Source organism: Mus caroli, chromosome 16, assembly GCF_900094665.2.
Source record: "Mus caroli chromosome 16, CAROLI_EIJ_v1.1, whole genome shotgun sequence".
Lineage (NCBI taxonomy): Eukaryota > Metazoa > Chordata > Mammalia > Rodentia > Muridae > Mus > Mus caroli.
In genome coordinates this window covers 72,230,219-72,255,948 of record NC_034585.1, presented here as the reverse complement: position 1 = coordinate 72,255,948, position 25,730 = coordinate 72,230,219, and the positions used below count along the sequence as shown (strand labels likewise).

Sequence of the window (25,730 nt, the reverse complement as noted above, 5' to 3'; positions counted from 1 at the left end):
GCCTGCCTCTGCCTCCCGAGTGCTGGGATTAAAGGCGTGCGCCACCACGCCCGGCTAAACTATTAGTATTTTAAGCACAGTAGCATATAAATAGAATTTTTTTCAGCACAATATATTAATTTATTCCCAAAGAAACAAGTATCAATTTCTCGTTAATATAAATTAACATTATCATGCAATGCTTCTTTGGGGGTTGGGTATGGGAAGGAGAAGTGGTCAAAAGGTCTCAAAGACCAGGCTGTCTTGAACCCTGTATGGACCCCAAGCTAGCCTTGAACTAGTGATCTTTGTAGTATGGGGATTAAGAGCATGCACCGACAGCTCAGTACCACTTTGTCCTTCTTAAGCGGCTGATCAGTCACTGCAAATTGTTTTGTTAGAGTCTGAGAAATCTCCTATAAATTATGTCATTCAATTTGCACTTGTCCCTATCCTATCCACTAAAAATGTAACAGGAAATAACACTGAAGATTTATCTATCCTACTACATGGAGCATATGTCCAGATATCAATCAGCAATCGCTTCACAGTGCCTGATTTGGAAGACAATGATTTGTGCTGGTTTCTACAGTAGTGTGCACCTTCTCCAACAGCTGGATGCAGATGGATTGATACATGGATGGTATCAAAGAGAGAAGGAGACTGTTGGCTTTGGAAATTAAATCAGCAATGTAGATAAACAGGTTTGGGGTGTATTAAAAGTCAGTTCTTTCACAAAAAAGTAGGATCTTCCATTGTACCTTATGCAATGAAATAGCAATCTCCTAAGAACAGACATGTGTGCTTTGTAGGAGCCTGGCTTGCTCTACAGAAGCAGACAAATCCCAGGAACACGTGATTGTGAGAGAACATGTGCTGAAGTAAAAACTAACCAGGTTATTTTCATTTTAAGTTAACTACCACGCTGCTAATGACCACTACCTTAATGGGAAATCATAAAACATGAAACGACGTCCTCAAGATAGACAAAGAGACAAAGAGTAAAGAGAAGATAAAAATTTTGAGATTAAAATCTAACATAAATTACATATCAGATATTCTGTACAAGTTTCACAAATATGTCTTAGATTACTATAATTAAATGCAAATACATTTTTGAGTATTCTGTCCGTCATGCCCAGCTATGTGATCAGAACCTTATACTTGCATTAGGCCATGGAAAAGAGAGCAGGAAGGAGGAGGATAGACATGGAGCACTCACCTCCTGGCCTGACTTTCCTGAGTTATCCGAGTGTAAGGATTCGATCTCCCCTTCGATCATGGCGGCCTCCAGGCACTCATGCAGGTCTTTGAACCCGTTCACCTGAAGTGGATACTGACCGAACATTTCAGTGTTCTCAAATTTTTTTCCTATAAGATGGTGGGAGAAGCTAATTAATGTTCTTCAACTTAGCTTTTCAATTACAAAAAGTAAATGCATATATATGAGATATATGGATTCTTTCCCAAACCTGAAAGAGTACCAGTGATGGTGCTCCAGAGAATAATGGGTGAGTAGAACTTTCCTACCTCCACACACACAGGGAGGGAGGGAGGGAGGGAGGGAGAGAGAGAGAGAGAGAGAGAGAGAGAGAGAGAGAGAGAGAGAGAGACTAACATGCATGCATTTTTATGCATGTGTGATAATGGCTTACTAGAGCTTTCCACTGGCATATACATATAATGTGTGTGTATTCCTTCACACCTAGCCACAGACAGTAATTATAACTCATATGTATATAAGCTCTAAAGAGAAGACATTGTGCTAACACTGTATGTGTGTTTATATGCACTCATAAATGTGTGTATGTGTGTGGGTGTGAGGGTAGGTGTGTAATTCAGCCTCACTGGAAGACATCACAGACATCCATTTGCCGTAAGCCAACTAATGATTCAGTAAGACAATGGTTATGGATAAGAGAGTATAAAAGAGCTAACCTACTGTTAGGAACAGACAGTAGGGCAGTAAAAACTCCCACAGGCAGTTAACATTTAAACCGAGATTTGAACTTGAAGAGTGAGTAGAAGGTAACTAGGCCAGGTTGTTGGGCTGTGGACTCTTCTTGGGTAAGGAACAGCAAAGTCATAATATTAAGACTCCAAAACTTGGCATGTTTAAGGAACCAAAGAAAGTTAAGCACATCTTGGAGATGTAATGTAGTCAGGTGGGGAGGTCAAGATTTATAATGTCTTTCAGTCTTGCTTATAATTTTCTTACAGAACAATCATAGCCATGAAGGTACAGACTCAGGAGCCCTGTAGCATGCTTTGGTAGACACACATACTATATAATGTATATACATACATACATACATACACACACACACATAAAATGGAGCATGGACAGGAGCATGGACAGGGCTACATAGCTGGGTTGTACACAGGATGCAAACAGCATAACATGAAATTGAAGATTAGAGAGTCCCATATGGCTCCCAAGGACAGTGCATGGTTTCTAGGGACTGAACACATAAGTCTAGGACAACTTTCCCCCGCTGTTGTGCAGCAGTAAAAGCCACTGATTCTGGGTGATCGGGAGATTTCCATTTCAAGAGTTGAGGATGACTCTTCCCTAACTCCTTGCTTCCTAGAAGTGAAATATCCTGGTGGGGAATATGACCGCCTAGGGAACTGTAGAAAAGAAAGGGAGATCAGATGAAGCCCTGAGAAACCCACCTTCACATACAAGAAACATGCACATGCATGTGTGGCTGTGTACACACACACACACACACACACACACACACACACTTTCTAAAATGAATGTATTGTCCCAGAGGCCAGAGAACTTTCTTTTTAAGGAAGAAGCAAGATAAATAAGAGGAGAAAGAGTCAATCCCTAATGCATTAATAGATCAATAAGAACTAAACTGGATTTAATGAGTTTGCTCATAGGTAGAAAAATCAATAACTTCTCAAGATCTACCTTTGTCTGAATCATGGAGCCAGCTACTAAACCAAGGTGTGTAAAACATATAGAGCAATCAAGTGAAACCATGTCCTCACTACAAGGGGCATACATCCTTTTTAGTAGGAATGAATCAGTGCTTATCTTTTTACTTTCTGTAATATGGAGTAGCAGAACACACAGAAACACTTGAGGTGGACTACAGGGGAGAGAAAGAAGTTAAGGACTCAGAAAGGGAAGGGAATGAACTAAAGCTACCTAAGACCATGAGGCCCAGACTCTAAGAGCAGGAAGGGGTGGCTCTTCCATATTCTTAGGTCCTAAAGGGAAAGGTGGAAAGAATGTGGTGAAGGAGTGAATGGGTAGAGCTAATAAAATCTGCTGCTCACATACAGAGGGAATTATATTTTTCTAAAAAGAAATTAAGATGTTGGAATTCAATACAGAGTGTTGGGTAGACATTGCAGGCTTCAAAATAATTCCATGAAAATCCCTCTGAGAGAGAGAGAGAGAGAGAGAGAGAGAGAGAGAGAGAGAGAGAGAGAGAGAGAGAGAGANGAGAGAGAGAGAGAGAGAGAGAGAGAGAGAGAGAGAGAGAGAGAAAGAACTGGAGAACAGACTCTAGTTTTGCAGTTTTGTAGCGCAGGTACATAGAGTTCCTTCCTTTCCCTCATGGTTCAGAGTTCTTACACACAAAACATTACAGCTATCCTTTTGTGAACTCAGCAACACTCAGGTACTCAGTATCCGGAGAGGGGCAGTGAAGAGTTTCACAACAGTCAGAGAGGTGGGAGAAAGGCAGAATTAGGTGTCTTAATGGACAGCAGGAGGTAAGGGGAGTGCGAACAGAAAAGGCCTGAGAGGAGCAAAAGTCAGGTCACCAGGAGTGAAGTCCTCCAAATGCCGAGGATGCTTTGCAGGGATGTTAACGAAGCAGCAGCTACTAGGAGAGTAGACCCAGTTAAAGATGAAGAGCAGCAGCACACACAGGCAAATACAGAAGACCCAATAGGAAACATCCTGCCTTGTAATGAAAGCAAACGGGTGACTTTACCTTCAAGCACTCCCATGGCTAGGAATCTTCCATAGAACAGCTCTACCATAGGGTTCTTTGGCTTCTCTTCATCCCTAAAGCAGGTTTAAAAGATAGAAAAATGCTTATCACTTTCAGATCTCTAAATCATTGAGAATGCATCAAAGTAACCATTACATGGAACAATATATGGCAAGATGATGTCATGTGCATGGCTATCATGCACACAGCTCTGCTATTTACTGTGTCACCCTGGGCACAGCTCCTAAATGTATTCTTCAATGTCTTCACCTGTCAGCTAAGGATAATTTCAGTCATTGAGCATGCAGGATAGATATGAGGGCTGAATGAGTTACTGCAGGGGACCAGCACAGAAGAGAAGCCAGCTCTGCTCATAAGGTCACAGCTCTTCCTGTTCTCGCTGTCTATTTCCATCTCAGACGTTCAGGCTTCTATGGCACTGGCCGTATTGGGAAGAGAAGAGATTGCTCAATCCAAAGAAGTTTCTGGAAAGAAGCTAAGTCTTTCCCCACATTTACAAAGAGAAGTCATAGAAACCACAGCAGCGACTGTCACCAGTGAGGAACCTAATGCCGTGACTCTGAAGCAGAGGACCACAGTGTGGGTGTCCCTTCCTACGGTCAGACAGTTGTCCCAAGCTGCCCCGCATGAGATAGTTCCCTTCTTGTTTGAAGAGCAGCAGTCTTTACATTATCTTTTTAGTACCTATAGTAAGCATCTTTAAAAGACGCTATTTTCCTGGTCTGTATAAAATGTTGAGATGTATTCACAACTATATGAAATTTTAATTTTGTGTTTAAATTAATCAATCTGGCTTGTGAAGTTCTACTTTCAATGAGAGAAACAACCATCAGGTTCTTGCTCCCTATGTGTGACACATGTCATCCTTAGACCCATGTAAGGCTCACTCCCTCAGGCCTCACCGCAATCCCATCCTCTCTGTGCTTCTGTGTCTGAGGGTGACAACTTGATGCCTCATATGTAAATGACCTGGTATTTGTCTGTTCCATGATTAATTTAACTTCACTTAATGTGACTTCAAGGTCCATCCGTGAAGCACCAGAATATTCCATTTACTGGAAGCTGGATTTTGTTCACTTAATCAGTGGAGATTTGGCCAATGGGTATACAACTTTTGTAGCATGGGTATACAGATACTTCTTCAGACTCTGTTTTCAACTTATTAGTACACATGCCCACAAGTTAAGATGCAGATTTAAAGACTCTTCTTTTAATCTTTTAGAGAACTATCACAGTATGTTCTTGGCCTGCTGCTATACGATTTCTTATATCAACATTGTACAAAGACCCTGACGTCACATTGTTTGGTATCATTTATTTCAGCTGCCATAAGGGTGAGAAGTGGTCTGATGCAATCCACAACAAGGCATGTTATATAACTTGCTTTCACCAATACAATGGAGGCAAAAGTGGCATGAGACCTTGCTGGGCAGAAATCTTGAGAGTTAGTGTTAATTTTTACTGCCAGGTTAACATGGTGAGCTTATGCCTAGCAGAGGTTTCTGTTGCTCTGCAGCCCTAAGTAAGTAGAGGAAGGACACTGACTTACATGCTGGGGGCATGAAAGGGAATAATAGAAGTCATTAGTTTGGGAGTTGTCACCCACACAATTATATAGCCCCACCAGCTAACAGCTGATAAACTAGGTGTTTATATGTTATTGTTATACCACAATGACTTACTCTCTAGACACCTTTATAATAAATATTTGTCTGAAGTGTTGCAATCAAAGTTTCTGGAGACTGATTTGACACAGAAGAAAATATTCAAAAATCAAAAACTCTGACTCTTTGGATATAATTACTAACATGCATAGACATGTTCAGGTAGAAAATCAACATTCTGGGCCTCTCTCCTTTCCAGTCACACAAATTACCTCTCAGAAAGAATAATGACCTATCTGATGACTTTGACTTCATAATTTTGCAGAATTAGCTAGGAGTGAATGGCTATACTAATTCTGAATGCTTATTACTTGTTCCAAACTGTGTGTGTGAATTCTGCCATACTCTGCACTGAAGGATTCCACGGCTTTGCCTGGTATGGGATTTCAGAAATTCTCTACTGTGGTCTTCGTCACATCCTCCCAGATGCTCTTTACTCTAAGCCTCAGAAAAAGGACCTCAGACTGTGCTCACTTCAGTAGAAACAGGAGAAACACAACTGAAAGGAAACCAAGAAGGAATACAAAGTTGGAAGGTGGAGGAAATAAAACTTACTACCAAAGGCAAAGGGAAAAGAAACTTCGCTGGAGAGAGCACTAAGACTATCATTGGAGAATGAACGCCGCTATAACAGAAAGGCTACCACAGAAGAACACCATGTTCTGGAGCAAGTGAGTCAATGGTTGGGAAGCTCTGGTGAGTGTCTCGCTAGGTGTTTGTGGCCTCTGCCTCAAAGATAATGTATGTAGAATTGTGGGAGAATAGGTTAGTTTCTCATCAAAGAAGAAACAGGATCACTCCTCTACGTCCTTAAACGTTGGCAAAACCAGAGAATGTACTTCATGATGGGCACAGCAAAGCATCTCAAATCAGGTTAACATCACCAGAAAGAATTTAAAACTGCTCAAAAGGAAATGAGGAAATATTTCCAATAAAATTTAAGATGTAAACAAGAAACCAGGAGGGGAAAAAAAACTGTTTTCTGAACGTTTTAGAAAAAAGACAAACTTGGACATTAGTTTAGAAACCACGAGTAGGATCAAAAAATGTAATAAAAATTTAGTAGGCAAAAGAATGGTTAAGCAAACTGGATAGTGGAAGGTAGAAGGTTATAATAGATGAAAGGTGATCAAGCAGCGTGCTTTCGGATACATTCTATGATGGTTACCTGAGAGGAAAACTGGGACGTTCAGGGCAGGCATCATAGTACAGAGAACCTCCGAGAGCAATGGTTTACAATAAGGTACAGTGACTGCTCAATTCGGTTAACTTTATATTCAACTACTTTGGGGCATTGGAAGGCCAGCTTACAGAGCAAGAAGCATGAGATTTCCTAAGACAGAAACAAACTCTGAGGGAACACGGGCATGGAATGATCTCACACTTGGGAACACGATGATCTGATGGACCAGCCCATCTATTCCAGGACAGGACTGGACAAAGAATGAAACAAGAATGAGGGACAATATGGAGAGGCCAACTCAGCTTTCACTAATCTTCCCTTCAAGGAACCAATCAAGGTGTCACCAGAGGAAGACATCTGAACGACAGCAAATGTAAAAGGCAAAGAGTAAACAAACAGGAAGACAATATCCAAAACACTACAATTTAACTCAAGCCTTCTGTTTTATGTTCATTTCTGTTGATGCGATAAAATACCCAGACCAAAAAGCAGCTTATGAGAATGGGAGAAAAACTTTATTTGGCTTATAATCCTGAGTAACAGCCCAACATTTCAGAACAGTGACCAAGGCAGGAGCTTCAGATAGCTGCTCCCATCATATCCACAGAAAACCTACTGCCCTCATGTGCCTGTTTACATTAGCTAGCTTTCTTCACTGTTACACAACTAGGGCTCAGTCCATGCTATGGCGCTGCCCACATTCAGGGTAGATTTTCCCACCTTGATGAATAAGAGATCCCCACACCTGCTCACATAGCAACTGCTCTAGATACTTCTTCAGTCAAGGTGCTCTCCTCTGCAGAATCTTTAAAACTAACCATCATAAGGTCCTAAGAGAAGGAATGGGACAGACACACACAAACAAACACACAGGTATATGACACTTCAAAAGATGTAACATCAAGAGGCTGAAGATGGCTCAGTGTTTAAGAATGCTTCTTCTGTTCCTATAGAAGCCATAGGTTTGCCTCCCAGCATCCTCATAAAATCTAACAACAACCTGCAACTCAAGTCTCAGGATTTCAACAATGTCTTTTGGCCTATACAGGCATTGGGCCTTTACATGGTATATGCATACACTAATTTAAAACATTCATACACATAATAAGTCACTTAGAAAAAAAGATACAGCATTAAGAAATATATTCAAGACTTGGGACCCCCAAAGTAAGTCCAGAATCTTCCTGCAAAGGCATTATCTCCACTGGATGCTAGGTCTTAGGTCTCAGAAACATCAAGAGCAGATTCAGTGCTGAACTTTCATAGGAAGATTTGAATGCATAGCTAAGATGAAGCTAAAACAGAAACGAGCCTGTCTACAGTTAGCAGTTACGCAGCAGAACACATTCCGAGAGACAGTCTCAGTCAGAAAGGGGTTATTACAATCTGTTCAGCTGTGTTCTGATGATCTCAGCATCAAATGATCTCAGAAGAAAAATGCACACTAAGAGTTTGGAAGGACAGAAAGGGACACCTGATGACAGGGTAGTCAATGTCTTAAACTTCTACACAAACCAAAAAGAAAGCAGCTTTCAAATGCCTATACCTGAAACAGTTTGCAAAATGTTTAATTTTTTCCATCAAATACTACATATTTGGTGCTAAGTTAATTTTACTTTTTTATTTTAATTGGTTGTATGTTTTTATTAGCAATACAAATATTGACTATTTCCTTTTTAATTTCAATTTTTTATAATTTTATGTACTTATATAATGAATTTTACTTTTTCACTTCTCACTTACTGAAGCGCTTTCTCCTAATAGGTCACTTCCGACATTCAAGGCATGTTTCTGTGTGTGAGCCCCTGAGGATAACTAGAGTTTCCTGCCAGAGCATGACTAAGAGGTTATTTATTGAAGAAAGCAAATTATCAGATGCTACAGTGAAGAAAATGATGCCCTGTCCCTAACAACTGTTAAGTGCCAAGAGTCCCTCAATTCCCACAGCAAATCCACAATGAAATGTTCATGGGCCCAACCTTGTACAGATAAACAGCTACCTTGAGTTCTTGAGTGCAAAGGCTCTGCCGTGTAAGAAAGGGCCTTTTGTGCTGAGCATCTCTCATTCTCTGGACCTTCCACTGTGCACCTCCTCCTTGTATGCTGTGAACTGAACCTTGAAGAGTGGTAAAGCTCTCCCACTTAGTGCTGAGCACTTCATTATCTCTAAGTCTTAACACACTGCCCAGTTAATCACTACCTACAGCAGAAGAAGCTTCTGATTAAACTTGGCCCTGAAGTTTAATTAAACTCTGGGTAAGTTTCTCTGAGCTTCCTTTCCATTAACAGGCAGTGGTCTGCAAGCTACTCTCTGTTACTTGCTGCCATTCTGCAGAACCAAAACCATTAGGGGTTTTTCCAGCTTATGCTTCACCCTAAATTTCTGCCATTACTCTGAAAACAACTTAAGGTAGAATTACACTAAACTGTGCCAATGTCGAAGGCTCTGTGCTGGTGCTCACTGTGGACGTGCCCTAATAAACTTCTGAAATCTAAAACTAAGCATCCTCAGCGCAGCATCAGCACCGCTAGAGCATCACAGGTATTTAAGTGACAGTCCATCGCTGCAGGTGAGGTTACTATGGACCCACGGACACTAAAGGGCTGGGACCTTGTTTTTAGTATTATTAATTGATTTGTATACACAAGGCAAAGTAATCTAAATGGATTATTTAAATTATTCAGTCTTAAATTTCCAGGTATAACTCCTTTGAATTTTTCCTTAAAAGATCAATGAGATATTTCAAACAATTTAAGTTCACTGCAAACCATGGTAACATGAGGCTGAAAAAGTTTAAACAAAAAAAAAATTAATAGAAGGAAATTATTTTCGGAGAATGGAAGGAAGGTAATATTTTGAGCCTACTATTTCCACCTGCGTTCTACATATTGTTTAAAGCATGCTGCAGATCTCATGAGAGAGCCCTTGAGTAACAGTCTAAGTGGTTGTGTAAGCGAATACACAAAGATGGAGCTGGGGAGATAGCAGTGCTTGTGGCCCTTGCAGAAAACCTAGATTTAGTTCCTAGAATGCACATAGCTACTACAAACCACCTCAGACTCTAATTCCAGGGAATCTGATACCTTCTTCTTCCAATATGTCTACAGGCAGTGCAGACATATGTGCTCCACATACATACATGCAGACAAAGCACTCATACACATTAAATAAGCATAAAAAATCTTAAAATAAAAAATCATGGAAAAACACATAAAAGATCAGGAGTGTGGCCGCAGGAGGCTCAGCAAACTCCAAGCTGATGAGAAATCTTCCTTTTTGAAAGTGAGTGAAGGGCACCTGAGAACCAGCATCCTACTGATCGGTCCTAGTCCCCATACACACAAATCTGAGAACCAACATCCCCCTGACCAGTCCTAGTCCCCATACACCCCCCTGACCGGTCCTAGTCCCCATACATCCCACTGACCAGTCCTAGTCCCCATACATTCCCCTGACCAGTCCTAGTCCCCATACACACACAAAACAGCCAAGGCTTTGTGCTTAGATGAAGAATGAACAGGATTCTGGAGGTGGAATTGTTCATCCTGTCCTCAGGGTCACAGAAAGGACTTAATATGAAGGAAAATATTTTTAAATTTATGCCCAACTAACCCCTTCTCCCTCAAGAAATCCTGAATGCAAGAAAAACACAAGGCTGCAAGGTTAGTACTTTCGGGAATTGAGTTTTAAATCTTACATCAAGCCTGACAGTAGAAACTGACACTACCTGAAACTTGTTACTGCGGCTTCTAAACAGCCTTTTAATAATACAGATAATACTGGGACTCCCAAAAGTCTCTCTCGGCTGCACATTTGTACTGTACCAAGAGAAGAAAACGACTGTCGCTTACTCACTTCACCATCTGTAAACATCAGTGACTTACGTTTCCTCTTCAGCTTTCATTTGGAAGGCATCTTCCAACCAGTCCAATAACTTGTGTGTAAACTCACTCACATCTTGCTGTGGAAAGAAAAAAAGGTTGATTGGGACTTGATCCTACTAGCAAAGATCCTGGAGGCTGTACATGAACCCTTCCAGGTAGTCACTCCTCAGGAAAGGCTCATGTGGCTGTCTCATAAAATGCGATGCATTTCCATGATTTAACCAGGACACAGTATTATAACCACAAGGTTCTGTTTTAGGAAATACACACACTCAAATGTAACAAACGAGTTTATAAAAATAATTATATACTCTGACATGAATCAATGAAATGAACACTTTCTTTCACTGACTAAGTGTTGCTCTTAACACTCTAGTGTTACATAGTCAAACACGACTGATGTCAGGACAAAAATCTATGTATCTCCTTGGGAAAAATGGCAGCAAAAGAACATTTTACTCACTTAGAACCTCAAAAAGTGCCTTTAACTGATTATGGCCCTTTGAGAAATTCACCTCATGGTGAATTCAGCTCAGATAAAAGTGACCCCCAACCCAAGGATGGCCATCTACGTGGGGCACAGAACAAGAGAAACAAGGACACACATGAGTACAGACAGAGATCAAAACTAGCCTTTTTTGGGCCAAGAATACCAGAACAGGACCAGAGGCAGGGAGGACGCTGCTTCTGAGATTGAGCACAGCTCTGGTAAGCATTTTAACTCCAAAACCCGTGACCTCTGGGTCTGCAAATCATTTCCCATTGTTCCTGAGCCTAGAGATTTAAATTGATTTGTAAATGTTCACCTTTTTAAACAATTTTAATCTTGAAGATTGTAGCTAAAAAGAACCACCATTTTCTATTTATTGTGAGTCTTGCAAAGAATTATTCCCTGTCCTTTTATGTAACCAATAGAAAATTTACAATTACAGCTACAGTTACAAAGGTTTAGCAAAGCTCCTTCTGATGAACAAGTGAGGTCTTCACTGTCACAAAGCATTGTGAGCTGCAGGGAAGGGACAATGGGTACAATTCACAGAAGCCCACTCATCAAAGACTGGGTCACCATTCCAGACATGTCATATTCTGGGAGAATGTAAAACAAGTCCACGGTAATTAAAAACTAAGCATAATATTAATTATAAGTACATATTTTATCCACTCACTAATGTGAATGTCAGAAGCATATACTTTTAAATCCTCTAGAAAAAAAACAAAAAGCAACAATCATACAACTATTCTATACACGCAAAGGAGAGGCCTCACACGCACTATAGCATTTACAAGCACAGAGCAGCAAAACCCAAGCCATCTTCTTGAGGACTTTGCCTATCCGGAAAGAGCCCCACCTCTGTTCCACCTTTAAGTGGTAACAGACAAAAAGATCGGTGGCTTCTGTAGAAAGCAGAAAAAAAGTAAACTTCGAAAGCATACAGAAGAAAACCTGGCAAAGAACGGAAGTGAGCTTGGGCAAAATTAATTTGTATACAGAGCAGCAACTAGAAAGGACTGCCATCCATTCCCAAAGAGAAGGCTACAGAAATAAGTTATAAATGGATAAATGAAGAAGACAAGACATCTGGAAGCAAAAGTAGTGTTTTAAAACTGGCAGTTTGGGAATCGGGGAATACTATTCTAATTATTTTAGCTTGTGTTAGTGTTGCCGTAGTAAGAAAAAATAAGTTTGTTCCTACCAAAGGGTTTGGAAAGTACAAAGAGCACTTGGCTGTTTGGGGAAAATTTTTAAGAGGAAACACCACAATTGAAAATGTTCTGTGTCATGCTCCACTATGTTCATAGCAGCCTTATTTATAATAGCCAGAAGCTGGAAAGAACCCAGATGCCCCTCAACAGAGGAATGGATACAGAAAATGTGGTACATTTACACAATGGAGTACTACTCAGCTATTAAAAAGAATGAATTTATGAAATTCATAGCCAAATGGATGGACCTGGAGGGCATCATCTTGAGTGAGGTAACACAATCACAAAGGAACTCACACAATATGTACTCACTGGTAAGTGGATATTAGCCCAAAACTTAGGATACCCAAGATATATAATACAATCTGCTAAGCACATGAAACTCAAGAAGAATGAAGACCAAAGTGTGGACCCTATGCCCCTTCTTAGAATTGGGAACAAAACACCCATGGAAGGAGTTACAGAGACAAAGTTTGAAGCTGTGACGAAAGAATGGACCATCTAGAGACTGCCATATCCAGGGATCCACCCCATAATCAGCTTCCAAACGCTGACACCATTGCATACACTAGCAAGATTTTGCTGAAAGGTCCCAGATATAGCTGTCTCTTGTGAGACTATGCCGGGGCCTAGCAAACACAGAAGTAGATGCTCACAGTCAGCTAGTGGATGGATCACAGGGCCCCCCAATGGAGGGGCTAGAGAAAGTACCCAAGGAGCTAAAGGGATCTGCAACCCTATAGGTGGAACAACATTCTGAACTAACCAGTACCCCGGAGCTCTTGTCTCTAGCTGCATATGTATCAAAAGATGGCCTAGTCGGCCATCACTGGAAAGAGAGGCCCATTGGACACACAAACTTTATATGCCCCAGTACAGGGAAACGCCAGGGCCAAAAAATGGGAATGGGTGGGTAGGGAAGTGGGGGGGGGGAGGGTATGGGGGACTTTTGGGAGAGCATTGGAAATGTAATTGAGGAAAATATGTAATAAAAAAATAAAAAATAAATAAAAAAAAGAAAATGCTGTGTCTGCGTATATTTTATATACAAGGTAAAAATTTAAAAACAGAAAAGAAAACGGTAATAAACACATTCTTTTTCATGCATCCTGCTCTAAACTTTCATTTCATGAACCCAAAATCCAAAGCTCACTACCCCCAGACAGGGCAGGGCCTCACTACCCCAGGGCAGGGCGGAGCCTCACTACCCTCAGGCAGGGCGGGGCCTCACTACCCTCAGGCAGGGCGGAGCCTCACTACCCCAGGGCAGGGCGGGGCCTCACTACCCCCAGGCATGCTGAACCTCACTACTTCCAGGCAGAGCTCCCCAGAACGTGGTACCCATTGGAGCACTTGATTGCTGTCATCTTTTTCAATTTTTATTATTTTCTACATCGATGTGTGCTCCTACTTGTATTCTTGGTCTCTCAGACTCTTCAATTAGCAATGCTAGTTTATAGATACCGACTGTTTTTTAGAAATAATCTCAAACATTGTTTATACCAAATGTTATTATAAAGGGACTATGATATTACCATTAAAAGCAAGAAAAATAACTAAAGCAGTGTTTTCAAAAAAAAATTCTTTTATAGGTAATTAAAATTACTCTCTATTAGCTAAATCAGGGTCAAGAAAATCATATGATTTTAGATTATTACATCTAGATTATTACAAGTTTGTTTAACTTGCTACTTATGGAACTGGAGTGATGACTCAGAAGTTGAGTACTGAGGACTCTTGCAGAGGATCCATATTCGATTCCCAACACTTACACAGTGGCTCTAAACCATCTGTAATGATCCAGGAGACCCAATTCTCCTCTAGCCTCCAGGCACACAGAAAACATGCAACACAAACTCCAGTCACATAAAATTTTAACTAATTTTTAATTATATGGATATTCTTAATTTTGTTCATTGGTTTTCCTCATCAACTCCCATCACTCTACAAATTACCCATGCACTATTTATTTATTTATTTATTTATTTATTCATTCATTCATTTATTTGGTTTTTCGAGACAAGGTTTCTCTGTGTAATCCTGCCTGTCCTGGAACTCACTCCGGACCAGGCTGGCCTTGAACTCAGAAATCCGCCTGCCTCTGCCTCCCAGGTGCTCGGATTAAAAGCGAGTGCCACTACTGCCCGGCTCCCACACATTTGTCTTTGTTTTGTTTTGTTTTGTTTTGTTTTTTGTTGTTTTGTTTTGTTTTGTTTTTCGAGACAGGGTTTCTCTGTGTAATCCTGCCTGTCCTGGAACTCACTTTGTAGACCAGGGTGGCTTCGAACTCAGAAATCCGCCTGACTCTGCCTCCCAAGTGCTGGGATTAAAGGCATGCGCCACCTCCAATTTGTTCACTCTTTGCTTAATTTAGATTCTCTCCCAAATAATAAAATAATGATTCAATGGCTTCAAGTTCAAGTTTAGTAGTGCCATCCTAACTCAGCGGACACCCTTGGAAAAGAGGATGAGGATTTTCTAAGGTTAAGTGAAAACAGGAAGAGCCAGGAAGCTACCTGCTGTGAGTCATTGGATTTGAAGGCATCCTTCAGAATCTCAACTGCTCTGGATGGATCAACATATTTCCTCTTGGTACCAACAAGAAGTGCAAACAGATACCTCAGTTCCCGCATAAAAGGCAAATTCCGATGTTCCTGCAGAAGGAAGAAAAAAGAAGAAAAGAAATGCAACCCAATAAAATCAGCAAACTCTTCACTCATCAACCGATACTTCAACAGGAGGCAGGAAGTTAAAGAGCATCTATTAATTAGGCCCTCTGTCTCATTAAAAAAGACTATCAGTGACAAGACTCGAAGACAAACCTCAAAGAGCTACGACAGAGGACCTCAAGCTAGCCTCACAATTTCTGCATAAATGCCACATATTCATAGCGAATTATGTCACTACGCAGCCAAGAATATCCACCTCATTTAGGTCTGTTCTTTAGACTCTTCCATTCATCAGGGTGCAGCTGCTTGTGACAAGGGGACAAGAAGAGTGTGTCAGTGTTCAGAGAGAGCTCAGCACACCAGGCACCATCTGAGCCCTGAGCGCTGGGCTCCAGGAATCCCACTGAAACAAAGGACCCTGCTCATGCTGGAGCGCTCCAGACTCACCAGGCAGCAGAGCCTCCAAACACATTGCATGGATCTAGTGCTCTAAATAAGGACGACCAACCACCACTCGTCATACAATGACCCTGATCACTGAACTAATGTTAAGGCTCTTGTCTAGTCCTTACAGAATGTCCTAATAAACACAAATATCCATTTATATATACTACTTTAGATTTATTAATAAAATTATTTTATATTTATTTTGGAAATTATAAGATTTAGTGTAAATGTATTTTAATTACTGCATTTTTTTTCAATTTAAATGTTTAGTAAGTATAATGTTAGCAAAAGCATTAGTCAGATCAAACCCAAACTTGAAATCTTAATTTTATTCTCATTATGATTACACACTTCTCAATGATTTCAACATATCTTTTCTTTTCTTTTCTTTTTTTTCCCACACAAAGCAGGTTCTCAACTCTAACTGGTTGGTTATATCAAACCTTCTGGGACAAAAAGCTTTTAGTCAGTATTTATTTTAAAGCAAAAACAAAAAAGAAAGAAACCATTCTTGAAATGATTTTATTAATGCTTCAGGGCAGAAATTCAGCTCTCATAATAATAGTCTTTACAACAGTAATTTTAGGATAAATCTTAAAATACTATTAAATATGGGAAGGTTTTTAGTTTGCATAATTGGTATTTCTTTAACAATATCAATATAGATAATTTTATATAACTGACATTCAGAGTAATAAAACCTACATAGAAACCATTGTTCTCTCAATGCACTACGAGGGGAGTCCTGAGAAAGAAGTAGAAATTCAAAGATTTACTTAACCTCCAAACTATGTACACCATTGAAGCATTCTCACATAGTGCTAATCACTAATGCTGAATACCATTTCTGACCCATAAAGAGCTGTAAATAACACCTACTTAAATATAATATGTTCTATCAGCAGTAGTAAAAGGCAACACACGCACATGAAAACTTTTAACTCTTTCAACAACTGCACTATATAAGTTAACTTTTAAAAGTAGAAATACTATAAAATTTAGTCTACCCAATAATTTCCCAAAATACCCTGTTTTCTTGACATCTATTTCTCCATTATCATTCCACCTATGACAAATGAAGGCAATCCTTATAAAGTATATGGATGTAAGCAACATTTTATTAATCAAAAGACATTCTGCCAAGATTATTTGGAAAGTAAAATACTATGAAACATTTGTCTCAGCCCATAACTGCAGCTAGAAAAATCTGACTATCAAAAGGCATCACATCGCTCAGTATAACAGAGCAGCTGCTCTATTGACTGGATTATGAAAAACCAAGCACACATAAAAACTTCAGCACTCTTTTTATTTACTTTTGTAAACAGGCTTGTACTGCGCATGAGCTATAGCACAAGCCAGTGGTACTGCACTGTAGTTTAAATACAATTTTACCCAAGATGCTGGTTAGCTGCTGCTGAAAATAATGTCAAAATTCTTGTGAAGACACACACTTTCATCCTATTATAAAAAAACTTCAGGGGGCTTGGAATATTGTCAACTCAAAGATTTTCTCTACGTGGGATGATGATCCATCAATTTTCAGATACCAAGTATTCTATACCGGAAACTTATCAACAGCTAAAGTAACTGTATACAATTCTATTCTAACCTTTATCTAAAATATGAACTGACTCTTAATGAATCCTGTCTCTTATTTAAAATGTACACAAAGTTTGTGGGAAGCTTTATTTTCTTAAAAAGATCATTTTACCAGTGCATGCTAACGACATCTCTGTAATAAAATTAACCCAACCCCTGGTATATTCTGTATTTTAACAAATTGGTTTTTAGGTTCAATGTAATATCAACCTGTCATGTGGTCAATGCAAATTCACTATTTAAAGAAAATGGCGAATGTTATATGGAAACCTTTAAAGCAAAAAAATACCTTTCAGTATCTCAAATTGAGTTAACATAAATCTATGACTGACAATTCACCATAATTGTGACACTGGTTTTCTGCATAAGCGTGTTTCAAAGAATGGAAACTGTGACTCTCCTTCCACTGCAAGAAATAAACTTCTCTCAGATGGGCTCCTTCACACTCGTGTAGCGTGTGCTCAGGCCGCACGCCCGTAGCCTGTGCTGAGTGGCCCAAAAGACCTCTGCTATAGAAACACTAAGAATGCCTAGCTTTTAAATCAGGTTACCTAGTGTGCTTGGTTTTATTCAAACTGTGAAAAATAAGAGACTGAAGTCTTCACAGTAAAATGAAAGAAATAAAAGGTAAACACGACACACACACACACACACATCTATAGTTGCAAGTAATTCTAACTAATGACATATAAATTATGCACGCCTTCTACCAGGACTTGAGAAGGGAGAACGGATGATACTAACGTGATACAGACAGGCAGCGGTCCAAGAGTTCCCTTCAAAACTGGTAACACTTGAAGAGCTTTGCTTCATTTCTCTAGTAGGATGGACCTGACAAACCGTTCTGATTCCCCTTTAAAAAGCAGTTGTTCTTTAGCCTGAGCCGACCCAGAAATTACAGCTTAAAAGTTGGCTTCACCTCAGGCTTTCTTTCCTCTGGTGTGCATTATAAATATTTCATGTATTTGCAGAAATAAATGGTTTTAAAATTTAAACACTAAAAGGAAAATGTAACTAAATAATTTATCACTGTAACAATGGGTCACACAAAGTTCATTACATCACTGAAACCTAAAACTTCATCTCCTTTGTCTCTATAGCCGGTGTCGTTAAGGCCACTGGCTCCTCATTGGAGGTTACCTGATGCCTGCACCACACTAAATCAACCCCCTACACAAGGCTTTTACTCATTAAGTAGGAATGTATGCATACAAACAGTCCAATTTTTATTAAAATTAAAATTTTATAAAATTTATATTTATTTTTAATATATTTAAATATTTTATATTTATAAAATTAAAACTTTCTTAACAAATAGCTGACAAATTGTAAGTGCTTCACATGTTTCTTGATTAATCTGCTCAGTGCCTCTGTTGTTGTTACTGTCAACACTACAGAGAAGGAGCTCCCAGAAAGTAGCCTGACTTGCTTTAGGGCCATAGCTAAAACCCAAGCAATCAGACCCTGGAGTCTGCTCTCTTAGTCAGCCTCAGCTGCTCAACACTACCCTCCAATTCACGAGGGATACCTGTGCCCATCAAAGAGCACACAACCCAGGTTTAAAGGATGGTCTGGATGATCAGGTGAAAAGAAACGCTGATGCTGATGAGAGTACTGAGGAGTCAATTAAGGAAAGACCTAGATAGGAGCAGGTCACCTCTGAATGTCTTCTCATTTGACAGCCTGAAAGGGAAGGGGTCCTAACCTGAGCATCTGGAACTGCTATGCTACTGTGACACACAGGAGAAACTTCACATTCATGATACAGAAAAGGGGATAGGAAGTTAATGTAATAGAGATAAATGGCATAACATGAACATTTGAACAGTTTCAGATTTAATAAAGAAGATCTTCCAAAATACTTAAAAAAGAGCATGAGGACCGTAACACTTGGCTTTTAAAATCTTGTATAATTTTTACCTTTTGGTTTCGGGGTAAATCTTGAGCATTTGATGGAGGCTTGTAATTCAGAACTAATCTTCTAAATTCCAAAAGATTGAATAATGACTGAAAAAGAACAATTTAAGACACCTAAGAGAAAAATTCTATTAATGGAATTGTGAATATCAATGTTCTCAAGGCTCATTCTTGACAATTCTACTACTTATAAAAAGATCTGTTGCAATTAGCACAAGGATATCTTTTTTCATGAGAAAAGTCTTTTTATATATTCTAAAATAATATTCTCATTTAAAAATAATTTTGAATGAGCGTTTCAGGGAATACAGTGTAAGTGTACTTCTTTCTGAGTCACATTTGATATAGCATATAAACTGACACGATCAGCAACAATGTTTTAACTTTTAGGAGATATAAATTGAATTACTTTATAGAGCATAAAAGTAGCATCACAAATCAATGATTACAAATTATTTTAAGTAGATAAATTTTGGTAAACCTGATTCACCACTTGTCTAAAAACACAAAGACAAAAATAAAACAAAACAACAAAAACAACAACAGAATGAAAGAAAAACCAGGAGCTGGGCAAATAGAAGCCCTGGAAAGCTAATGACAAATGGCCAAAAGCACTTTCTAGCAGAACCTATAGGACACCAGACGGGATCTGTGGATCTGTCTGTCACGACTTGCAACCTCCCTCCTCTTTCCTTGATTCCTTCTTTGTTTTTGTTTTGTGGAAGTTTGTAGTGCATAGCCCTGGCTGGTCTGAGACAGGCTGCATTTGAATTCAAAGAGATCCACATGTTTCTGCCTGCAGAGTGCTGAGATAAAGCCCTGTACAACCAATGCCCAGGCAAGTTGTGTTATTGTTGTGGGTGGTTTTTGTTGTTTTATTGCTGTTCTGTTTTGCTTTGGTTTTGATTTTTTTTACTGTATAGCCCTAGCTGTCCTGGAACTCTAATTATAGCCAAAAGAGTGGCCTTGACCTCAACAGATCTGCCTGCCTCTGCCTCCCAGTGCTAGAATTAAGGGCATGAGCTACCATCCCCCAGCTTCCAGCAAAGATGTTTTAATTACATATTATGAGCACATAAAAGAATTCATTTTCTATTCTTGTTATTTTTGTTCCTCTGAAAAGGGATCTTGCATGCCACCCAGGATGGCTCTAAGTACTAAACTCTAATGATTCGTCTGAGTGGGCCATTTGAAAAAAATGGGAGCCCAGGAGCATTGTGCCTATGTTGTTTTTCCATACATTTAATAAATACTCACAGAATACGCATGGCTTGACGCATGCTACAGGGCAAAGAAGGAAGGGCACCTCGTCTTACATGAGGTGGATCACTGTGGACTAAATGGGTGGCAGGAGGAGCATGGATCAGAGAGGAAAGGAAAAGAGCCTCAGGTCAGAACCGAAGCAGAAAGGAAGAAGTTTAACGCCAGAGTTTAAACAAATAAAAGGTTTTGGACGTAGTAGCAAGAGTAAGGCAATGAAGCAGCAAGGAGAAAACGGGAAAGCCGAGCTTTCAGACGTGCAGGACATCCAAGGAGAAAAGGGCGAACATCGGGACCCTCCACAAACAGAGTGGAAGACGGGTGCTCAGCAGGGACTTGCTGGGATGTTTCAAGACTACAGAGATTTGCAACAATAGCACGCTCTGTCTAAGGGGACACCAAGATGGCGGTCTTGAGAAACAGTAGAAGAAGAACGCTATGGAAAAGCTTAAGGTGGAGGGAGATATGAACTACTCGTGCGGAATTGTGAGGACACTGCCAATGAACAATGAGAACCCAAGTGCTGTGCTTTGAACTTCCTTTGGAGTGGGTGTAAAAGAAACTGTTCTCTACATTTTATAAACATTTCCTAAGGAGGGACTTGTAGCTGGCCGGTTCCGTTTCCTAGCCTGTTAAAGGGCCTATCACCCGGGAAGCAGCGGCTGCTGTGTGCTGCTCTGCAGAGGGGACACATCCACCTTCATCTTCTCACATAACTCTGCAAGCTGAGTGAGCTCCAACCCTGAGATGTTGGGAACTGAAACTGCGGAGCACTTATCAGTTTGAAGGAATTCCCACGGACTTTGTGAATTCCAATAAGAGCTTTGAATGTTAGTGGAGGCAATTTTAACTGAGAGTTATATTTATAAGTAAGTAATGACATCTCAGCTCACACCTAAGAATTAAGCAATATCAGAAAAAGAAAAATTAAAGATTAAAATTCCTAAACATCAAAATAAAAAGCCCCTCAAAATAATGGTGAACTTTGAAATACAGTTAAAAATACAACCTTACGTGAACTTGTGGCATTTACTACCTACACAGATTTCCAACGTGAAGACTTATATTTTTCCTAAAAGTCACTTCTATTAGGTTGTGACAACCTAACCTTCTAAAGGTGGAAAGTTATCTGTATGGGGAGTTTAGGCTTCTGCTAGAGAAATCAAATATTCTTCAGTAGCTAACTTGCTATCGTGGGTATAGTCACTACTAAACTCAAATAAAATATTAAAACTAATAAAATTACTACTTTCTATGAAGGAAAAATGAGTCACTTTTTTCCAGTGCATTCCCTTTACACACACACACACACAACCTTGATTGTCTAGTGAACTTAGGGTAGGTGGATGGTTTCTTTGTCACATTAAACTAAAATAGGAAAAGAATAGGAAAGATAGAGTTTCCTTGTCTCTGTTAATTTATTACTTCAAATGGGAATAAATGGAAATTTCCCATGAATATTGTCAGAAGTGAACAGCATTTATCTAGCTAACGAATGCTGCTTGGAGGACTTCATCCCCTTGACCGTCTCAGTGAAAATGGCCTGACCACGGAGTCACGAGCATTAGTGTGCACAGTGCTGTGTAGAAGGCAGGCAGGCAGGCCAGCACTTTCAGAAACACTCAGACCACAGCTTTACATCTGTTCTTCTAAACTATGCCACTGCTAGACAAGAGAAGAGAAGCCATCTTAAAGACTATCCTATCCTAAACAGCTTGTAATGTCTACAGGACTCCAGAGGATCAAGTAAATGTTATTGCTTTGGACACACATGAATGAAAATTTCAGAATGCAGCCTATTGTCAAAGAATTGCTAAACATGCATAGATATCCAGATATTTCTTAGACTATTAATGCATTAGAAAAGCAAGTGATGAGCCATTTTCTTTATCAGTGTCTATTCCAGCACAATGAGAATGAGGCGTTAAGTCCAGAAAACCAAAGGGAATCTACTTAAATTGCTCGTGTGTCACAAGCAAAGGGGGTGGGGCTTGAAACCTATACTACACTTTGTTGAAAAGAAAGAAAGAAAAACAAAAAACATTAAAATCACAGATGAGTCGCCTAGCAATGACAGACAAACTAGCAGAAAATGAACGGTGTGAAATACTTCTGACACTGTGTGCAAGCGGAAGCAATCATAAAAACAAAACAGACTCGGGAAGCTGCAAAATAGTCTTTAGAGCAACAAAACCAAAGGGCACATAGCATAGGCCCAGTGATTCTTATTAGGAATAGTAAGACAAACCATTCTAACTCTCCTATGAAACCTAACAAAATATCTAGAGAATATTCCCGTAAATTTGAAATTAAACTACTCATGCCAACAGAGAATGAAAGAATTATGGCAATCATCATTACTACATAAGAAGTTAGAAATCAGAGATCACACTAAAAATATTACAAAAAAAAATTATTCCTTGTTGAGAAGATAATGGGTATGTGTATTTACAGACATCTCCTATTTTGGAGAAAGCTAACAAAACATACCACAAGAATTTTCTATGGTAAAAATAAAATGTGTTAATCTTGATTTATCAATGTTTATTCTTTTTAGAATTCTCACATATGTCCAGTAATATATTTGTACATCAACACCAGCTTCAAACAAAATGCCTCTTTAAAGAATCAATTTGTAATTATGTAAACATGTAGTCATGTAAAAAATATGACTATTTCCCTTATATATAAATAAGCCTGATCTGAGTGACAAAAAGTGAACTCTAATTTCCTACCTTGGTTATAATTATTCTCTATACTTTCAGAGAGATACCAACTTATAATTATTCTCTATACTTTCAGAGAGATACCAACTTATAATTATTCTCTATACTTTCAGAGAGATACCAACACAATTATCTTCTTTCTACCTCTTCGGGATCAATAAAACTGCACCAATTCCTAACAGCAAGAAGCCAGTAGAAATTAATCTTATATAACCGGAAGGAAATAACTTATGTTGCACATATTGGAAGCTTCATGGCAGGTATCGTGCTATGCACCTGTAACCTTAGTACTGAGGCCAGCCTGGGCTAAATAGAAAGATCTTGTTTGAAAATTAAATTAAAAAAAAAAAATCTTTTTAAAACAATGAAATCTTTCTTTAGCCAGATGTAATATCTCATACCTATAACCCCTGCACTCCAAAGCTGAAGTAGCAGGTTTTATGTTCTAGGCTAGTCTGCACTATAGAACAAGAACCAGTCTAAAACAAAGAACAGGAAATAAAGACAAACACAAACAAAAAAAGGACAACAACAAAAGGCACACTGGGAATTTTAAAGACAAGACAGTCTAGGGGATACTAAAATCAAACTACTTTATGCCACATCTATGAAAACCCTACCTGAGTTTCTACTTGAAATGTAACAAGAAACATCACGCCCACCCCTGATGCTCCTCAGGCCCCCTGACTGAGAGTCAGAGCTTCACCCTTACCTGAATAACTGCACTAAACCAGCAGGTGTTGCCGACGTTCTTCAGACCGACTGGAGCTTTCTCTTGTCTTTTTCTGTCATAGGGGTTTCGAGAATCCCTCCAAACTTCTATAGGCGTTCTCTTCAAGCATGCTTTATTTTCTGCTATGCTGGCTTCAAGAACTCTTAAGAAATGAAAACATGGTGTTGAAAAAGAGCTACGCTATTACAGACCCCTCGAAGCAGCAGCATTCGATGGATTTGTTAAACATCTCTAATATGTTCAATGAAGTGATATGTGAAAATGACATTGCTCGAGTAGCCATTGGATGTGATTAAGAACATGACAGTGGCCAATACATCAAGTGAAGTAAAGATTATTTCCTAAGAAGATTCAAATATAATGTCTCAATGAGGCTAGCAATATAATCACAATTACCTAAACACAGACACACACACACGCACACGCACCCACGCACGCATGTGTGGTGAAGATTAGTCTACATATGCCACTGTGGTTCTAAGAGAGTACAATACAGATGAAATTTCCTTTGCCTAGTGGCCTTGTAACCCCTGTGTTACAGCCTAACACTAGGCATGTTTGTGTGATGATACAGTATAAACAAACTTACTGTACTTCCAGTCCTTAAAACTACAGCAACTGCAATTATAGACAGCTGGAGCAACTATGCTCTCAGCACTCAGCATCTACGACACCACGTTTATACTTTCAATATGCTACTACTACATGCCCATCAGTTTATAGTACCCCAACTCATTACACGGCATGCTGTAAAAGGAATGCCACAGTAGTCTGGCAGCCTGGAAGTCTCAGGTTTGTCTCTTGCCTGCATCAAGGGCTGGAGCTGTTGTTAACCTAAGACATGACATCTAGGTTTTTGTAATCGCATTCTGATGAAATTGTCTATTCACCCCTTTCTTAGAACTATCCCAAAGCCAACCAGTTTGTAACTTCAATATTGTATTAGTTAGAAAACACTGACAGGGGCTGCAAGGATAGTGTCATTTCGTTGGTAAGAGGAAGTACTGACATGCTCAGTGGCATGGTTTTCACCCTCAGTTCCCCAATACATAGATAGGTGATAAACAGACAAACAGACAGACAGAGACTGTCACTCAGATATACACACTCATAAGGAGAGGTCGGAGAAGTTCGAGCCAACATTGGATACACAATCAGACCCTGTCTCAAAATTTTCATGAAATAAACATGTAAAGAAGCAGCAGGGATTCCAAGTGGAAAGAAAAAGCATACCCTAGTAATATGCATTTGCATGGAGGCAATGTAAATATGAACCCAATAAACATGCAGACATTTTCAGGACAAAAACTAAGTTCACAACCAAAGCAAGAAAACACATGACACAGAATTATAGATAATAATCTGGGATATAAAATTCTAGATAGTTTCATATTAATATGCTAATATAAACAAAAGTTTATGTGCAGTTTTCATTACATTTTTTTGGCAAGTATAACCTTTATTTTATAACGTATCTCCCACATCACATTGCTGAACCCAAGGTCCCAGGGAGAGACTGTCTCATCACAAAGAGAACCACACTCATAGCTGCCTTTAGCCTCCGTACACAGATACACATGACCACGGCTTACGTGCATACAGAGGCATTAAAGAGTATCACTACCCAACATAATTACATACCATATGTCCAAAAAAGCAAAAACCTCAACTCATTTACTACATTTCTAAAAGTGAACTGGAAAGTAGATTCAACCAACTACAGAAGGAAACAAAAAAAATTATAAAAAATAAATTTGTGACAAAATTATGTTTCACAATTACAAAATAAAGTTTCAGAACCAAATGATGTTTTATTACATAAAGCATAGAAAGAACACAGGCACATGTTAATGATTTATTCAGAATAAAGTATATCTTATTGATTTTTTTTTTTTTTTTTTTTGAGACAGGGTTTCTCTGTGTAGCCCTGGCTGTCCTGGAACTTACTCTGTAGACCAGGCTGGCCTCGAACTCAGAA

At 39.3% G+C, this 25,730-nt stretch overlaps 1 protein-coding gene across 2 annotated transcripts in view; it reads right to left on the bottom strand.

The window, feature by feature from the left end:
* Positions 1-23,923, bottom strand: part of Usp25 (ubiquitin specific peptidase 25) — a 68,883-nt gene extending 44,960 nt beyond the window's left edge. For both annotated transcript variants that reach the window (XM_029470825.1, XM_029470826.1), the window contains exons 1-6: positions 23,732-23,923; positions 19,037-19,123; positions 14,915-15,052; positions 10,695-10,771; positions 3,942-4,015; positions 1,202-1,350 (exon numbers count right to left, since the gene is read on the bottom strand). In XM_029470825.1, the coding sequence (XP_029326685.1) occupies positions 1,202-1,350; positions 3,942-4,015; positions 10,695-10,771; positions 14,915-15,031 (417 nt within the window). In that variant the 5' untranslated portion in view covers positions 15,032-15,052; positions 19,037-19,123; positions 23,732-23,923. The remainder of the gene's footprint in view (positions 1-1,201; positions 1,351-3,941; positions 4,016-10,694; positions 10,772-14,914; positions 15,053-19,036; positions 19,124-23,731) is intronic.
* Between the last annotated feature and the right edge of the window lie 1,807 nt (positions 23,924-25,730).